This window comes from Indicator indicator, chromosome 7 (genome assembly GCF_027791375.1).
Source record: "Indicator indicator isolate 239-I01 chromosome 7, UM_Iind_1.1, whole genome shotgun sequence".
In the NCBI taxonomy this organism is placed as follows: Eukaryota; Metazoa; Chordata; class Aves; order Piciformes; family Indicatoridae; genus Indicator; species Indicator indicator.
In genome coordinates, this window is record NC_072016.1 from 12,867,001 (window position 1) to 12,882,339 (window position 15,339).

Consider the following 15,339-nt stretch of genomic DNA (forward strand, 5'->3'; position numbering starts at 1 on the left):
TGGCTGTCCCTGCAGAAGCTGTAACAAAACGCAGACCCCCAGCGCAGGGCTAATGGAGGCAACTTAGACAGGAGAAGGCGCGGCCCCTCGTCTCTCGACGCTGCCTACTCCCCCCCAGCACCGGGCGCGCCGCTCTTCATCGAGCCGCTGCCCGAGCGCTGCCGGGCCCGCGGGACTGCTTGACTGCTTGTGCTGCCCTGATGATGTTACCGAGCCCCGTCACCTCCACCCCCTTCTCTGTCAAAGACATCCTCAACCTGGAGCAGCAGCAGGACCCGCACTATGGGGCCCAGCTCTCGCACCACCTGGAACACCACTTCCACCCCGCCGCTTGTCTGCTGGCGGCCGCCGACGGAGCCCGCTTCTCCGACGGCGAGGAAGAAGAGGAGGAGGAGAAGCTGTCGTACCTGAGCCCCATGGCAGCGCCCGGCAGCCAGCCGGACGCGCGGATCTCCGCTGACAACTACGTGCACGCTGTGCTGCGCGGCTCCTGTGAAGCCTCCAGTCCGGGAGAGGAGCTGGATCCCTCGGCTCGCGACCCAAGTGAGTACCGGTCCGCACTGCGCTCTTCCGCACCGCCCTGGCGGGACGCGCCCGCGCGCGCTTCTTGCGCGACGTTCCCACCCCGCTGGGCATCGTCCAGTGAAACTCCGGTTCCCGCCGCCGTCGCGTCCCAAGGGCATGTCGAGCCAGGACTGGCACGTCATGGGGCTGCCATTGCCCGTTTCTGCACCCACCTCGCTACCTTCTCGGGAAGCGCCTCCGCAGGGTGTCGATTCAGAGCTGTCGGGTCAGGCCCGAGCTCCACAATTTCGGTAGCGGAGAGGGCACCGGGACGGGTTAGGCCCAACCCGTGCCCGGTGCGGCGGGACCCTCCGAGGAGCAGGTGCCCGGTGCCGTACGGGTCTCAGGCTTCGGCCCCGCGGTGCCGCAGCGGTAATGCCGCAGCCGGCCTGGAGGCACGGGGTCGCGCCCAGCCCGGCCGCCCGAACCAACCTCTCGCAAACACAGGCGGTGTCGGAGGCGGCCGGTCCCGGCGCTGCCTCCCCACCCGCACCGCGGTTCCCCTGCGGGCGCATAGCAGCGAGGAGACGGCTGGGGAGCCGCGCCGGGTGCTCGCCCGCCGGTAGGGCTCGTCGGGAACAGGGAATACCCGGCGCGTCGAGGTGCAGCCATGACCTGTGCTCTCCTCCCCGTGCAGAGAGTTGCGTCTTGAAGAAGCCGCTGGATGCAGCGGAGAAGACGGAGGAGGCCGAGAGGCCGAAGCAGCGGAGCCGGAGGAAGCCGCGCGTCCTCTTCTCACAGGCGCAGGTCTTCGAGCTGGAGCGGCGGTTCAAGCAGCAGCGTTACCTGTCGGCGCCCGAGCGGGAGCACCTGGCCAGCAGCCTCAAGCTCACCTCCACGCAGGTGAAGATCTGGTTCCAGAACCGGCGCTACAAGTGCAAGCGGCAGCGGCAGGACAAGTCGCTGGAGCTGGGCGGCCCGGCGGCCCCGCCACCGCCGCGCAGAGTGGCCGTGCCCGTGCTGGTCCGCGACGGCAAACCGTGCCTCGGCGGGTCGCAGGGCTACAGCTCGGCGTACAACGGGCCCTACTCCTACAACGGTTTCCCCGCCTATGGCTACGGCAACGCAGCCTCCTACAACCCCGGCTACGGCTGCACCTACCCCGCGGGCACCGGCGGCGCCTCTATGCAAGCCGCCTGCAGCCCGGCAGCGGCCGCCGGCCCTTTCGTGAACGTGGGCAGCCTAGGGGGCTTCGGCAGCGGCGGGCAGCCGCTGCACCAGGCGTCAGCGGGGCCCTCCTGCAGCCAGGGAACACTGCAGGGCATCCGGGCCTGGTAGCCCGCACGCACTGATGGCCAAGAGCGGACCAGCAGGACGGCCCGGCGGCTCCAGGGCCCCGTCAATCACCCGCACTGCAGGCCGGCGGCACGCTGCGCAACGGGTGCCCCGGACTGGAGAAGTGACGGCCGCGGAGGGGCGGCACGGCGGGACGTCGGCACTCTCGCGGACCGCGGCACGGGGTCGGCGGAGCGGCGGGACGAGACGGGACAGGGCCGCCCGAGCTTGCAGCAGAGGGCCGCCGCCCCGCGGAGCCGCCGCGACGGCCGGGCGAACCAGAGTCGGTCGCGCCGTGCCAGCGGAGCAGCTTTGCTTTTAAAAAGCCGACGGCGGGGTCCAGTGGTGCCGCGGCCCCTCTATCTACTCTGTATCGGTTACTGCCAGCGCCAGCTCGCCGCGTCAGTCAATAAACCAGGTGCAATATCCGCTGCCCGCTCCTCCTTCGCCCAGTGGCCACTGCCTGGCGGCGAGGCCGGGACGGTGCCCGCCGGCGGGGCGATCGCAGCGGCATGCCCGCGGGGCAGGGCGGCCCGGCCGGTTTGTGAGCGTGCCAAGGGCGCTGAATGGGGCCGCGCAGCTCAGAGCCGGGCCCATTGTGGCCGCCGGGCCGGCACTGAAAGGAGCCGCCGAGGAAGGTAGCGGGAATGGGCGCTTATTGGATTCGGGAACAAAAGGTGTGGCAGGGAGGCGAGGGACAAAGAGGCCCCGACGCCGAGATTGACGGGCCGCTTTGCCCCCCACTGAGGCCCAGGCCCGGCGCTTTATGCGCGAGGTCTGCAGAAACGTGCTGGGTTTTGTTCCCCTTTCTGGGAGCGCAGGAGGAAAGGAGGGGGGTCCGCGGGCCGCTGATTAGGGCCGGCCGGGCCGAGTACGCTGAATGCTGGGGCATTATTGCTACATGTTCAGTCATTTCGCTCAGCTGCAGGGGGAGGGGGCAGCCGAGGCCCCCCGAGTCCTGCGGGATCGGCTGCCGGGTCACCCATAGCCCGGGCCGCCCCGTCCCACCGCGGCGGAGCTCTCGAAGCGGTCCTCGTCCCGTCACCGCCGACGTGCCTCTGCCGTGCGGGTCCTACCGAGCGCCACCGCCGGGGCCAGAGACACACTCGAGGAGGGACGAACAGCCGCGGACCTCGGTCTGGCTCTCTCCGGGCAGCCTTAGAGACCGGTGGCGCCCGGCGCTCTCTCGCACTGTACCGCAGGTCTCCTCAGCCGCGACGCTGAAGCTCCCGAAGATGTTTCCAGCAGAGCCTTCACGGAGCTGCTGGGACAGAGACAGCCCGGGGGCTCGGTGTGCCTCCCACCATCGCCCAATAATGTCCACTGTGTCCTCCCCCTGCCCTGCGCACAGCGGTCCCCCTGCCACGAGCACAGGGCCAGGCTTTGTTGCCTGCCGTGGCAGAAGCAGCAGGTAACATCTGTTTGCGCTGCTGAATTAGTTTTACACTGCACATTTCCACTGCATAACGAAACGTGCACACTCGGGATTTGCTGTTTGAAACGAATCACAAAAATTCTTTCCATTGCAGTGCCACAGGGACAGAGTGGACAACCAGCATGCCCAGCTCCCTGCCCTTTCTTGGCAAAGCATGGTGATGTCCAGCAAGCCACCCGGAGGCCAGTAGGATTCATGGGGCCGGTGCTGGGAGAGGATGCGGCACGCCCAGCTGATTGTTTGCTGTATGGGAGCAAGGTGTCGCAGGAGAGGAAGCCCAAGCCCTGGTCTTGGCTTTTGGAGATGAGTGGTTAAGGCCCTGTGGTCTCATGGGTAGAAACAGGATAGCCAAGAACAAAGATAGGTAATTCTCTCTCTTTGTGACAGCAGTCAGGCTGGGGAGATTTGTCTCTGCCATAGGAAAGAGTTGCACTTTCCTCCATGTTCTGCCAGACTGTTATCTACAAAAATAGGGAGCCCATGTGAATTCATGCCTCACTGTGCAAACCAAAGGAATCGTGACCATAGTACAAGCTTCCAGCTTACTACATCCCCTTCCAACATGACAGATGGTTAGAAATCCACTGCATCCCTGGCAGCACCCAGAGGCTTCGGGTGAAACCAGAGGTTCGGTGTGGGATATGCTGCCCACATCTCTAGCCACAGTCTGTGGAGCACAGACAGTTAAGCAAAGAGGCACACAGGTACAGCATGGTTGTGTTGCAAGAGGTGATACCAGTACCAGCATTATCAAGCATCATTGCCTCATTGTTGTGAGGTCAATTTTGTGCTCACCCCACTTGTACCTGGTGACATCCATGTGCACTCCCTTACCACGCTTTCACTGCACAGAGCTGGAATAGCACCCAGCTAAGGGATAATGAGACGCCTGGCTGCGGGCTGGTATGGCACGGTGATGGAAGTTTCTAGATATCCATTATAGCAAGCTCCAATCCTAGGACAGATCACAGCTGTCCCACCAGCTCAGATTGGGGGAAGGGCAGGGGGTTAGTGGGACTCTGTAGACTCTCACCCAAAGACCCAAAGCTAATGGGGAGGACAGAGCAGTACAAAGAGCTGGCGGTGCCGGAGGGCCTGGAGCAGGGTGGCGGAAGTGAAGCACTCCAAAGAGGAGGAACAGCCAGCGGGCGCCAGTGGGAGGGAGATGGTGGGAGACTGCAGATTGGACAGGCTGCCCAGGGTGGGGAGACACAATGGAGGGAAGTTGCTGCGTGGCCGCGCTGGAAGCAGTGCCTGCTCGTGACATACCTTGTCCCCCCAACCCTGGGGTGAAGCAGGGTGAGAGACAAGAGTTGCAGGGTGCTAGTGGAAATCCCTCCAGCATGATTTCAGTGTGACTGTGGTGATGCAGCCAGAGGGAAGGAGTGGGAGAAGGATGGAGAGGACCATGGTCAACGGGCAGAGATTGTGTTGTTTCTTCCTGGTTGTTTCAGGGGATTTCCTGCTGTTTGGGAGGCAGGTTGGGATGTGCTAATAGATTTTGGACAGAGGTGGTATCCTCTAAAGCAGTGCACTGACTTAAAGCAAATGAGAGAATGCTGGGGCAGCCAGACTTCAGGTACCAGGCCTCAGGCCCACTCTGTGCATAGGCTCCAGTTCTGTTTTGCGTTTGAGTTTCCTGGCCAAGGAGGAGCCCATGAGCAGAAGTTGCCTCTGTCCAGTGGTTTCTAGGGAGGCTTTATTCAAACTCCAATGATAGATGTTTTCCTGTGGCTTCTACATCGTGCTTGGGATCAAATGGGAGCAGCACTGTTCTCTCTGCAGCACCACATATGTGCTTTAATTTCCTTTTTTTCCCAACCTCTTTTTCCATCCTCCCTTCCCTGCTGCTGTGGTCATCCCTCCATCTCATGCCATTCATCCTCTCTTTACTACCCACTTGCTGTCATCAGTAAGGAGCTCCTGCAGGGGTGGAGAGAGACACCTCTTCCCAGAGAAGCTGGCCAGGCTGCCCATGGACCTGGACAGACCTCACTGAGTTCTGGTCCCATGTACTTCAACCCTAGCATGGCCTGCTGCCCTGGGGCTGGGAGACTGGGAGGGTCTCAGCTGTGTGCTGGTATGGTGCCCACCTCTTGCCACGCTGTGTTGTATCTGGGTTGGAGTTGCATCTCCTGCTCTGTACTACTTTCCACAGCAGCCACCAAGAACAGAGAGCTGTGGAGACTGCCCAGCCAGCAGGGCTCCATGAAGCTATCAGGGCTCAGAGATGCTGGAAGCTACTTCTGGCAATAGCAATGCAAAGCTATTGCACAAGTGTTTTCCAGTGCCAAGAAAGCTGTGGCCAGCCATGGATCAGGTAATTAAATTAAGATATTGTTACTTGTGCTGTGGAACCTCCAGTGAAGGTTTCTCCCACTACTTGCCTGCCAGCATGAGGGCCAGAGACTTGCCTCTCTTCTTTGAGTGAGTCACAGATGGCCACAGACCCTTTCTAGTCCTCAGCCTGTCCCATGCATGAAAAGATGATTACACCTGACTAAGCAGGGGGGGCACACATGCATATTTTAGCTGTTCCTTCTCTCCTCCCTGCACTGGTGAGACTGGGCACAGCACTGCTACGAGAGATTCAGGTGAATTCAGAGGATGCCAGTTCTTTATTCCCTCCAGCGCACAGCACTGCTGAACGCCAAAGCCCTTCCAGGCTGCGCCATGCCACCTTCTCCTACCTGGGCAATAAAGTCCACAGACCCTTTCCCGGGGACGACCGTCCGCTCTCGCCCATGACGGCTACACGCAAGGCAGTGCAGGGCCCATCAGGGTCCCCAGCTGCTGCCCGGGAGCGCCAGGTGCCCTGGGCTGTCAGTTGGACCACTGTTCTCGGAGCCTGTCGCCAAGCGAGGTACGCCACCGCCATCTATCGGCAGGCTCTAGGGGACACGGAGAGACACGTAACCCTTCCGTTCTCACCAACCCGGGAGCTCTGCCGCTGGTGTTGGCTCCGTTTAGGGGTGATTGAGTGTCCCGCAAGGCTCGGAGGGTTGCAGAGCAGCCGAGCAGGGTTACCACCCCTCATGCTGCCATTAATCTCCCAGCTCTGAGGACAGCAGTGGCTCTGGGCAGGCTGGTGTCTCCCCGGAGCTGAGCCCGGCGGGATTTGGGGTCTCCCGGCACAAGTAGCTTTGCTGCGGCGGGCAGTATCACTGAGACCTGTACACGCAGCGAAAGAAAAGCACTAACATGTGCCTCCACCGCAGTGGGAGAGCAAGGGACAGGGTCAGTGTGCCCTCTGAACTTTTAGCCACCGTGCAGGTCCATTTCTAGGGAGCCATGCTTCGTCGCCGGTGCTCTCGTTGTTGTTGGTTTTTGTTTTGTTTTTCGTTTCGTTTCGTTTCGTTTCGTTTTGTTTCGTTTTCAGCTGCGTACAAGCATCCGGCATGTTTTTAGCGCTGGTTATCTTCTCCGTTCCCAAGTGATGCAATTCACCCCAAGGCTGTGAGCCCCTTCCCAAAGCTCCAAATGTCCTGGCACTGCCCGCAGCCGCCAGCTACCACGTTCACCCCTGGCAAGTCCTTGCCCAGGGACATTTTATGATTGCAGTGTCCAGCGCCTGGTGCCCGTTACAGCTGTGTCCTCACCAGAGGGAGCTGTGTCCCCGGTGGAGGCACGAGTCGATTTTATCCCAATTCCTTACTCCCTCCCCTTTATGTAGCCCTCGGCAATGTACTGCTCAAGTCTAATGGGCCCCTAAAGGTGCCGTGCAAGGCATGGTCTGTGCCCTGCCAGGAGGCCTTTATGTCACCCCTCTGCCATGCCACAACTGCCCAGGGAAGGATTTCAGGCGTTTTCTGGGACTAGCACCACAAGCAGTGCAATGCCTGGAGGCATGCTGGGCTGGGGACATTAGGGCTGGAGTCCCCCCACTATCTTCTGGAACAGCCCTTGCTTCACATGCTTTTGAGAGAGACTGATCTCAGAGCAGCCTCTAGTGTCACACCAGCCTTGAGCTGTTCTCACCTGCATGCTCTCGGGAGAATGACCCCTGCTGCCACTGCCATGCCATCCCCATCTAACCCAGAAGTGGCTTTTCTCCCATGTCTGCTACCTCCCCAGTGTGACACACCACTTGCCCACAACCCAGCTTCAGACAGGCAGCATCTTCCCAGGGCCACTTGCAGCCTGTTGTTGGGGGACTTCAATGCAATCTTGCACAAAGTACAGGTATTACCAATATCTCCCCATCAAACCAGACACATGAAGACCAGTCCCAGCCCAGCCCTAGGGATTGCTTTCTCTGGTGCCTCTTTTCACCTGAGAAAGCAGGTTGTCAGCCTCAGCTTTACCTTTCAGTCTATATTCCCTCCCCGCCCCACAATGCTCAGCTGGAGTCAGGCAGGCTGGGACCAGCTCAGCCAAGAACTCTCAGCAGCTTAACCCAGGCAGTAACATGGGTCAGAAGAGGCTTTCCCAGGGCTCACCAGAGGCAATGTCTGCTCTGTGTCCAGGCAGCCCCAGTGCCTGCATTTACCACCACTGTATAGCTCTGGGGTCATGAGAACTCGTACTACTTTATTGGGGTTTGACAGAGCCCTGAGGAATCCCAGAGCCACAGTGTGCTGGGGCTGGAGGGAGGCTGGAAGCTCACCTCTGAGTCCCTGAAGGTCTCTGGCCATCTCCTCCTGCTGAGCAGGGCTGTCTGGCACCCACTGCAGAGGAGCTGAGGAACAGGAAAGCTCTGGTAGTCCAAACATTGGCAGAAGAGTGGAAAGGATGTGGCTTGGCAGGGCAGTGTCTTTGGCCACCCTCCCTGCCCCTGAACTGGGCTGGCAAAGGGTGGGACCTGATGGTCTACATGTGGTCCCTGGAACAGGAGCATCTTGGGAGCCTGCCAGCCGCTGGCTGAAGATATAAGAAAGGACACTGGACAGATGTCCACTTTTTGCTCTGGGGGAGATTAACCCCCTCCAGCTCCCCTCACCCCAGCTCTGCCCTTAATCTGTGGGAGCATAGGCACCTCTGGTCACCCCAGGAAGATGGCTGGGGGCTCCTAAGCTGCTCCTGGCATGGCAAACTCTGTCTGCAGCAAAGTAGGGCTGGTAGCACTGCTCAGCTCTGCCTGACTGTGAGCTGGGGGACTCACTGCTCCTGGCAGGACAGGGCTCAAAGGGCAGTCAGTTGTGGGAAGGTAAGGCAGCAAATCTCTGCCCAAACTGGATGTGGTTGGGAATTCTGCAAGAAGGCAAGAGAAAAAGGGATTGTCTCCAGAACTGCCAGGCTAAGTGTGGCTTCCTTGATGGAAAGCCAAAAATAGTCTTTACTCAGAAAAGACTGTAGGAGGGAGCTCACTCAAGGAGCAGCCAAATACCTAGGAGGCCATAGGACAGACCCAGAGCAGCACAGCTTCATCGAGGTGTTAGCAGACCTTGAAAAAGCAGTGGCTGTAGCTGAATGCTAGTTCAATAACTGATGCCTCTGGCTATCTCATCATACCAAAGGTGCCAGAGGAGCTGGGCTGGCTGGAAAGGGGGGGCACTCCCACCATGGCAGAGCTGGGGAGCAGCTGTACCCCAGCATGGCCAGCCTTTGGTCTGTGCCAGAAATTGAGCTCAGGCGATGGAGATCGCAGCAGGGCAGGGTTGTGGGGTTTTTTTTTCCACTCTTTTTTGGCCTATCCAAGGGATATCTGGAAACCCCTGGGTGATTCAGCTGTCCCTGCAGTGCCAGATCTTTCACAGGCAGCACCATCCTCCCTGGGGCTGCTGCTGCCTGTGCTGGGCAATACCCAGCAGCTGCTGGGTAAGCTATCAAAGTGCCAAGAGATCAGAAAGGCCATGCCCTTGCCAGGAGAGTGTTCAGGCCAGTTGCTCACATAGCAGCATCTCTGTGCTGACTCATCATCTCCCTGTTCCTGGGGGTCTCGCTCCCTTCTACAGCACTTCTATGGGCAGTTATTCCTGGAAACATCCTGGAGTTCAATCATGCCTTCACCAGCTGACATTTACAGAGCTTCTTCTAGCAGCTGATCGATTTAATGATGTTAATTGCCTCCCAGCCTCTGTTTATCCTTTCCCTCTGCAGAGTCTCTCATGACCTTGGTATGTAGTGAAGGTTAAAGGTTAAGCTGCAGCTCTGCTGTCAACATCTTTCAGCTTCTGGGCAGGGAGACCTATCCTGGCAGAGCCCAATTGTACCCACCTAATACCCTGCCAAGTTGATTCTCCTCTGGTCTCTCCCAGGCATTTTTGCTTCTCAGATTTCACTGGAGGGGCCTCAGGGTTGCCAAATCTTGCTATACTCAAACTATTTCTTAAAGGCCCAGCTCCTGAAATGGTGAGAAAAATGGAGGCTCCTGCCTTTAAGTGTCTTCTATTTCCTGAAGGAGTTTCTCATCCTCCTGCCTGTGCAGCAAAAGCAGGCACCAGGACCCTGCAGCCCATGCCAGGGAGCAGAGGATAGGCACACAATCCAGGTGGACCTGGGCTGCAGAGCAGTGACTGTGACCACTCTGTCCCCCGTGACAACCACACCTGCAGGGCAGCCATCAGAAACCCCAGAGGTGGTGGCTCAGCATCCAGCCTCAGGAATCCTGCACAAGAGAGGTATTTAAGGTGGAGCTAGGGTTTGCTGGAGCTTGGGAGCGTCAAGTACCTGGCCCTACAGTGAAGGGGTTGTTGCACTCCCAACTCCCTGAGGGCTGTGCATTCACTCTCACTCATCAGCCTTTCCAGCTGTAGTGAAGTCCACCCCAGTAGCCCTCTGTGTTGGCCAGCAGGTCCTCTGGAGCAGCCCTGAGTTGACCCAGATGCTCACTGTCAGCACTTTACCATGGCTGTGAACCCATTTCTCCTAGGCTATCATTTTGGACATGGCAGCATGGAATGCATGCCTCTCCTGCAAGCACTTATGGAGGCACCCTGGGAGTGTCAGGGGTCACCCACTAGCACCTGGCTTGAGAAATGCAAAGCTCTGGTCTGGGAGGGTCAGCACAACTAGGTGATGCTTTGGTGCAGAGCATATGATTCAGTGAGCCTGGCTCACAGGTCCAGAGCTGGGTGAGACCCTACACAAAGTCAGTATCAAGACAACTAACATGTTCAAAAGATTAAGCTATTCATTATCATTAGATTAGAAAAAATAATAGCACTTTGAGCAAGCATGGCAGTAGTCATAAAATGCTCATCAAGTATCGAATCAGTTTAATTACTCAAAACCAGGGGGCAAAATCCCTGCTGAGCCCCAGATCTCCTATGCAAGGCACACAAAGACCTCTAGCCTCACCCAAGTGCAAAATTCACATGCAATTCCTGACACACAATCCGGGACTCCTGTCAGCATCTCTGTTTGGAGTAGTTTGGAAGCGTCCTGAAGATCCCTGATGAGACTGAGGATGCAAGACAGCCTAATCAAGGAGCATGAATCTCAGCTTCTCCAATGAAGTCACATCCCATGCCTATAGCAGGTGATGGGCCATAAGACAAAGGATGGGGGCCACCTTTCTCCTTGCATGTTGCCAGGATGGCAGCCAGGCAGGTTTTCTTGTTCCACCACCACTCCCAGACTCAGCTTCTCCCTCTGGCACCCATCAAGAGCTCAGCACCAGGCAGAGTCAGAAAGGCATGGTGCCAGAAGCTAGGCCATGGGGAGTAACAAGGGGACATGAGGACAGAGCAGAACTGTTTTTATTGGAGGTGTCAAGAGCAGGAACAGTAACAAACCTACAGGCTCCCCTCCTCAAGTGCCATCCTCCCGCTCCCCTCCGCCACTGGGGTAGTCAGCATCACATGTGCGTGCTACAAGACAACGGTAAGGCTTACACTTTGCTTCAGCCAAAAGCCAGACAAAGCCCCCAGCAACCCCAGCCACCACTGCCCCTCCTTAATGACTGCAAGCTCAGCTTGGCCCTGCCAGAAGCAGGGCATGACATTCACCATCCCTTCCGAGGAAGGTCGAGATTTGTGTGAAAGGAAGTTGTGGTTAAGGGAAGGACAGGAGCACAGCTCCACCGAAGTGCCAGGAGATGTGACCTGAGCTGCACCTCCTATCAGGACATCTTGGAGGACCCTGGGAGAGGGCGAGCCGTACAGCCTGAGCAGTGCTGCAGCAGCCACAGGCAATAAACAGCAGCACTTAACCCCAAAGGGTTTCACTGCCCCCTTTCTTCACCACAAACCAAACCAAAAGGGAGAGGGGTCAGAAGACAAACCAGGAGGGGAGGTGAAGCAGGTCTGGAATGGTGTTCAGCTCTGGCTCACTTCCCAGCACGCCGCTCCTCCTGGCGCTTGGTGAGGATGTATTTGAAAAATTCGTACACGGACCAGGCAATTGCTGTTGAGGGCATCTGATAAATGACTCTTGCCTGGACCCCTCTGAAGTAGGCAGTCACACCGCCCACTTGGTACACCGTCCTGAAGGCATTGGCCATGCCTGTGATGTGTCCACTGATGTTGGAGCTCAAGGCCAGGGACTCCTGGGTATTGAGCAGTGTTTTACAAACGTCCAAAGGCGTAGTGGCAGCAGCAGCAACGGCCCCTGCACAGGCTCCAGAGACCACGTGAGAGCCTGGGTTGTACTGTCTGTGGGGGTTGAGCTGCTCTTGCAAGAACTCGTAGGTCATGAAATGAATGGCTTGGAAGGGGATGTTCATAGTGAGCTGGGTGGTGTAGCTGCGGTAGAAAGCTCCAGCCCCTTCGTTGCGCCACACAGCCCGCACACAGTCCGTCACACGCTGGTAAGGTGAGTTGTACATCTGCATCCTCTGTTTGACCACTTGGGACAGATGGTAGCAGCCAGGACCCAGGCATGGAAGAAGAGAGAGAAGGGGTAAGTGCAAAGCCAGACTTTCTCTAAGTCCCTGGAGTTTGGTCATGATGGCTTAACTTGGGCCAGCAGTGCTCTGCATGTCCCCAGGAAGGACTGCAGATATTTAGACCTGCTGAGGCATCACCATTGCACAAGCATCATCATCTGCAAACCCCACAGCTGCTGCAGGGAACACCCCCAATACCCAGGTGCTTTTACTTCAGAGCCACCCTCACTCCCAAGAAACTGGCTTTTCCCCATACACCACTGCAGACCTACCAGTCAGAAGAACTCCCTCCACATCTATTCTTTTTGCTTTCAGAAGACTCACAATGTTGATGAGCCTGTTCCTCCCCAGCCACCCTTGCTGCAGCCCAGAATAACTACAGCATATCAGAGTCCACCAGCCAGGAATTATTGCCAGGCCGCTCCAAAAACACAGCCAGGCTGGGGCAAGAACCAAACACCAACCCACTTCAACACATCCATGAGCAGGGCAGTGAAGCCCAGAGTACTGTCCTGCCTCCCTGCATGACAAGGAACCAAAACCAAGACGACTACAAACCACTGCAGCTGCTACAAGATGGCAAGCTCCAGCAAAGTAATGACAAGGGTCTTGGCCACTCAACTGCCTGCTCCTCAGGGTCCCAGCCAGTCAGCAGGCACGCAGCCTTGCTGGGCCCAGATCAGCTGAAGCCTGCACCATCATGAGCCCCCTCAGCTTTAAGAAGAATACACTCATGACTGGCCTTTCTGTGGTATTTCCCCTTCTCCCACCATGTTCACAGACTTTAAGTACAATTTCCCTCTCTTTCATACACACCAAAATCAGCATCTTCCTGACTTCTCTAGCACCTTTGTACACTTGCTTCATTTATTCTTTTCCCTGACTACAGGCCCAAAACCATAACACATCTTCTTGAGATCTCACCACAACAATGCCCTGCTTCCAAACACTTCAACTGATTACATCTCTCTTGCCTTCTCTCCTGCTCCAGGCAACTCACCAGGCAAATCTCTGGCTGGTGCCTTCCCAGCTGTTCATAAAACAGAATTTGCTGCACTTCCCAGAATTGATCCTTCTGCCTACCCTCTCTGTAACAGGCAGCTACCAGGGCCCCTAACTAGAGCCACAGCCCCCAAAGGATCCTTGCAGTTGGGTGAGCAATGAGGAGAGCACCCTCTGTACTGCAGAGGGGACCCAAGTGACATGGGCAGTCCCTGATCCTCCCCATTGTTACCTTCAGCAGGGTTCATGGCTGCATCATGGAGCAACGTTGCTACACACCCAGCTGCACCTGCAAAACAAGAACTGCCACATGTAAGGGGGTGCAGCAGTGAGGGACCCTGAGGCTCTACCACAGCCCCAAGTCCCCTACCAAAGCACAGGAGGAGGCCTCTGAAAAAGAGTGAAATCCAAAAAGGGCTTCCATGCCCCTCCAAGAGGCTGGCTGGTCCTCAGTAGTTCCCACCCAGAGAAGGCTCAAGACGGAGAGGATCGTGAGAGGTTGTCAGTTCCCATGGGCTGACTGGAACTCTCAGGGACAGACTGATTCCACCAGGTAACATGGGATCAAAGGAATGGCAAGTGTCCCATGCCCCATGGAGGAGAAAGCTTATGGTACTCCACTGCACACCTGCTGAGGGTGGGACATGTCCTGCTCTCCCCTTGGCCCTATGCCTTCCCCATCACGGCAGCTCCTTGAGTCAACCAAACAAGCACCATGGCAAGACAAGCTCCAAAACCCCACAGTGCTCCTGGCGTGAGCTCTGTCGATAACCTGTGTGACTCCAGCTGGTCCCAGCTCAACTGCAGGCAGCTCCTCTACTGACACCCTTCCAAGCTCGGGCTGCTAACCTGCTTCAAGGTAGATACTCATGAGCAACTCCAGCAGGTGCAGGACCAGCTCTTCCCCCAGCGTGGCAGCACACTGGCGCCACTGCACAGCTGGCTCACAGCTGAAGAGAGCACACGACTTTAAGACATCCATGACACCCCGAGCCCGCAGCACCCACGGCGCTGCAGATGAGCAGGACCGGATCGGACCTCCCTACCGCCAAACCTCGGCTTCTCCCCACCCCGGCGTTGAGGGGGGCGGCCCGCGGTAACCCCCGGCCTCCGTGGCCCCCCGGGGGGCATCGGAAGCAGTACCGTTGGCCACATGGCTATTGCCCCCCGCGTGGATAACGTCGCTCAGCGTCTTTTTTAACTTTTCGTAGCAGGCAAAGTAGAGGGCGTGCGCCGGGCCGGCGCCGGTGGCCGTGATGTTCATGCCCCGCATGGGCCGCCAGACACCCTCGGTGCGGGCGATGCGCCACAGGGCCTCCAGCACGTTCCGGTAGCGGGCGGCGGGCTCCGGCTGCAGGCTCTGCATCCGCGTCTGCAACATAAGGCCCGGCCGGGCGTCCCGTCACCCTCGCAGGCCCGACGGGACCCAACCGGAGCAACTCCCATCTCCTTCCCCGCCAGGGCCCTGTTGCCATCCCCCTACCCACCGCGCCCCCGCCCGGCCGCCAGTGCCAGCACCTTGACGCAGTCGACGGGATACATCACGCAGTGCTCCATGACGCCCGCCACGGCACCCGCTAGCATGTGCGTGGAGACGGCGGCGCCCTGCGGCAAAGCCTCGTAGTCGGGGGCGGGTGGGGAGCGGGGCTCCGGGCCCCGTGCCTCCTCAGGTCCCCCCGGGCCGGCGCCGGAGCCCGGGCCCACCTCTGCCTCCGCGCCGCCTCGCCGCGCCCGGCCCGCGCCGCCGCCTCCCATAAGCAGCAGCAGGACACGGCCCGACTCCGCGCCGCCCCGCGCGCCGGGGCCCGGGCCCGCGCCCGCCCCCGCTCCCGCCCCCAGCTCCATGGCGCCGCAGCCACCGCCGCCGCCCCGGCCCCGCGCCGCGCCGTGCCGCCCCGTTCCCGCTCCCGCCCCTCTCCGCCGCGCCCATTGCCGCCGCGGCTTCTGCCCGCCCAGCGCGCGCCATTGGCCGCCGCGGCTTGCTGCCCGCCCCAGCCGCGCGCCCACTGGCTCGGCTCGCCGCCTACCATCCCCGCGTTCCGCGCTCATTGGCCGACGCCTCCGCGGCTCGGACACCGCCACTGGTTGGCTACTCCCTCCGGCGCGCTTGGATGCGCTGCCTGTTGGCCGTCTGAACTCCCCGCCCAGCCGAACCGCACAGCTCATTGGGTGTCTCAACTTCGTGCCCCGCCCCATCACGCATTCCATTGGACGGTGAACCCGAGACCTTTGGCCCGCCAGCAGTTCCTCTCCGCGGGACCAGAGAGTCGCCATTGGCCGCCTCACCCGCCACTCC

At 59.0% G+C, this 15,339-nt stretch overlaps 2 protein-coding genes across 2 annotated transcripts; one reads left to right on the forward strand and one right to left on the reverse strand.

The window, feature by feature from the left end:
• The first annotated feature begins 200 nt into the window (after nt 1–200).
• NKX2-3 (NK2 homeobox 3) lies at nt 201–1,842 on the forward strand. The gene is made up of 2 exons (XM_054382337.1): nt 201–553; nt 1,206–1,842. Exons 1-2 carry the CDS (start codon nt 201–203, stop codon nt 1,840–1,842), a joined length of 990 nt encoding a protein of 329 aa, XP_054238312.1.
• Nucleotides 1,843–10,931: 9,089 nt separating this feature from the next.
• Nucleotides 10,932–15,317, reverse strand: SLC25A28 (solute carrier family 25 member 28). Its single transcript, XM_054382370.1, has 4 exons — nt 14,562–15,317; nt 14,187–14,415; nt 13,276–13,332; nt 10,932–12,001 (listed from the first exon to the last, which is right to left on the reverse strand). The coding sequence occupies exons 1-4, from the start codon at nt 15,315–15,317 to the stop codon at nt 11,484–11,486; spliced, it is 1,560 nt and encodes a 519-aa protein (XP_054238345.1). The 3' UTR covers nt 10,932–11,483.
• Between the last annotated feature and the right edge of the window lie 22 nt (nt 15,318–15,339).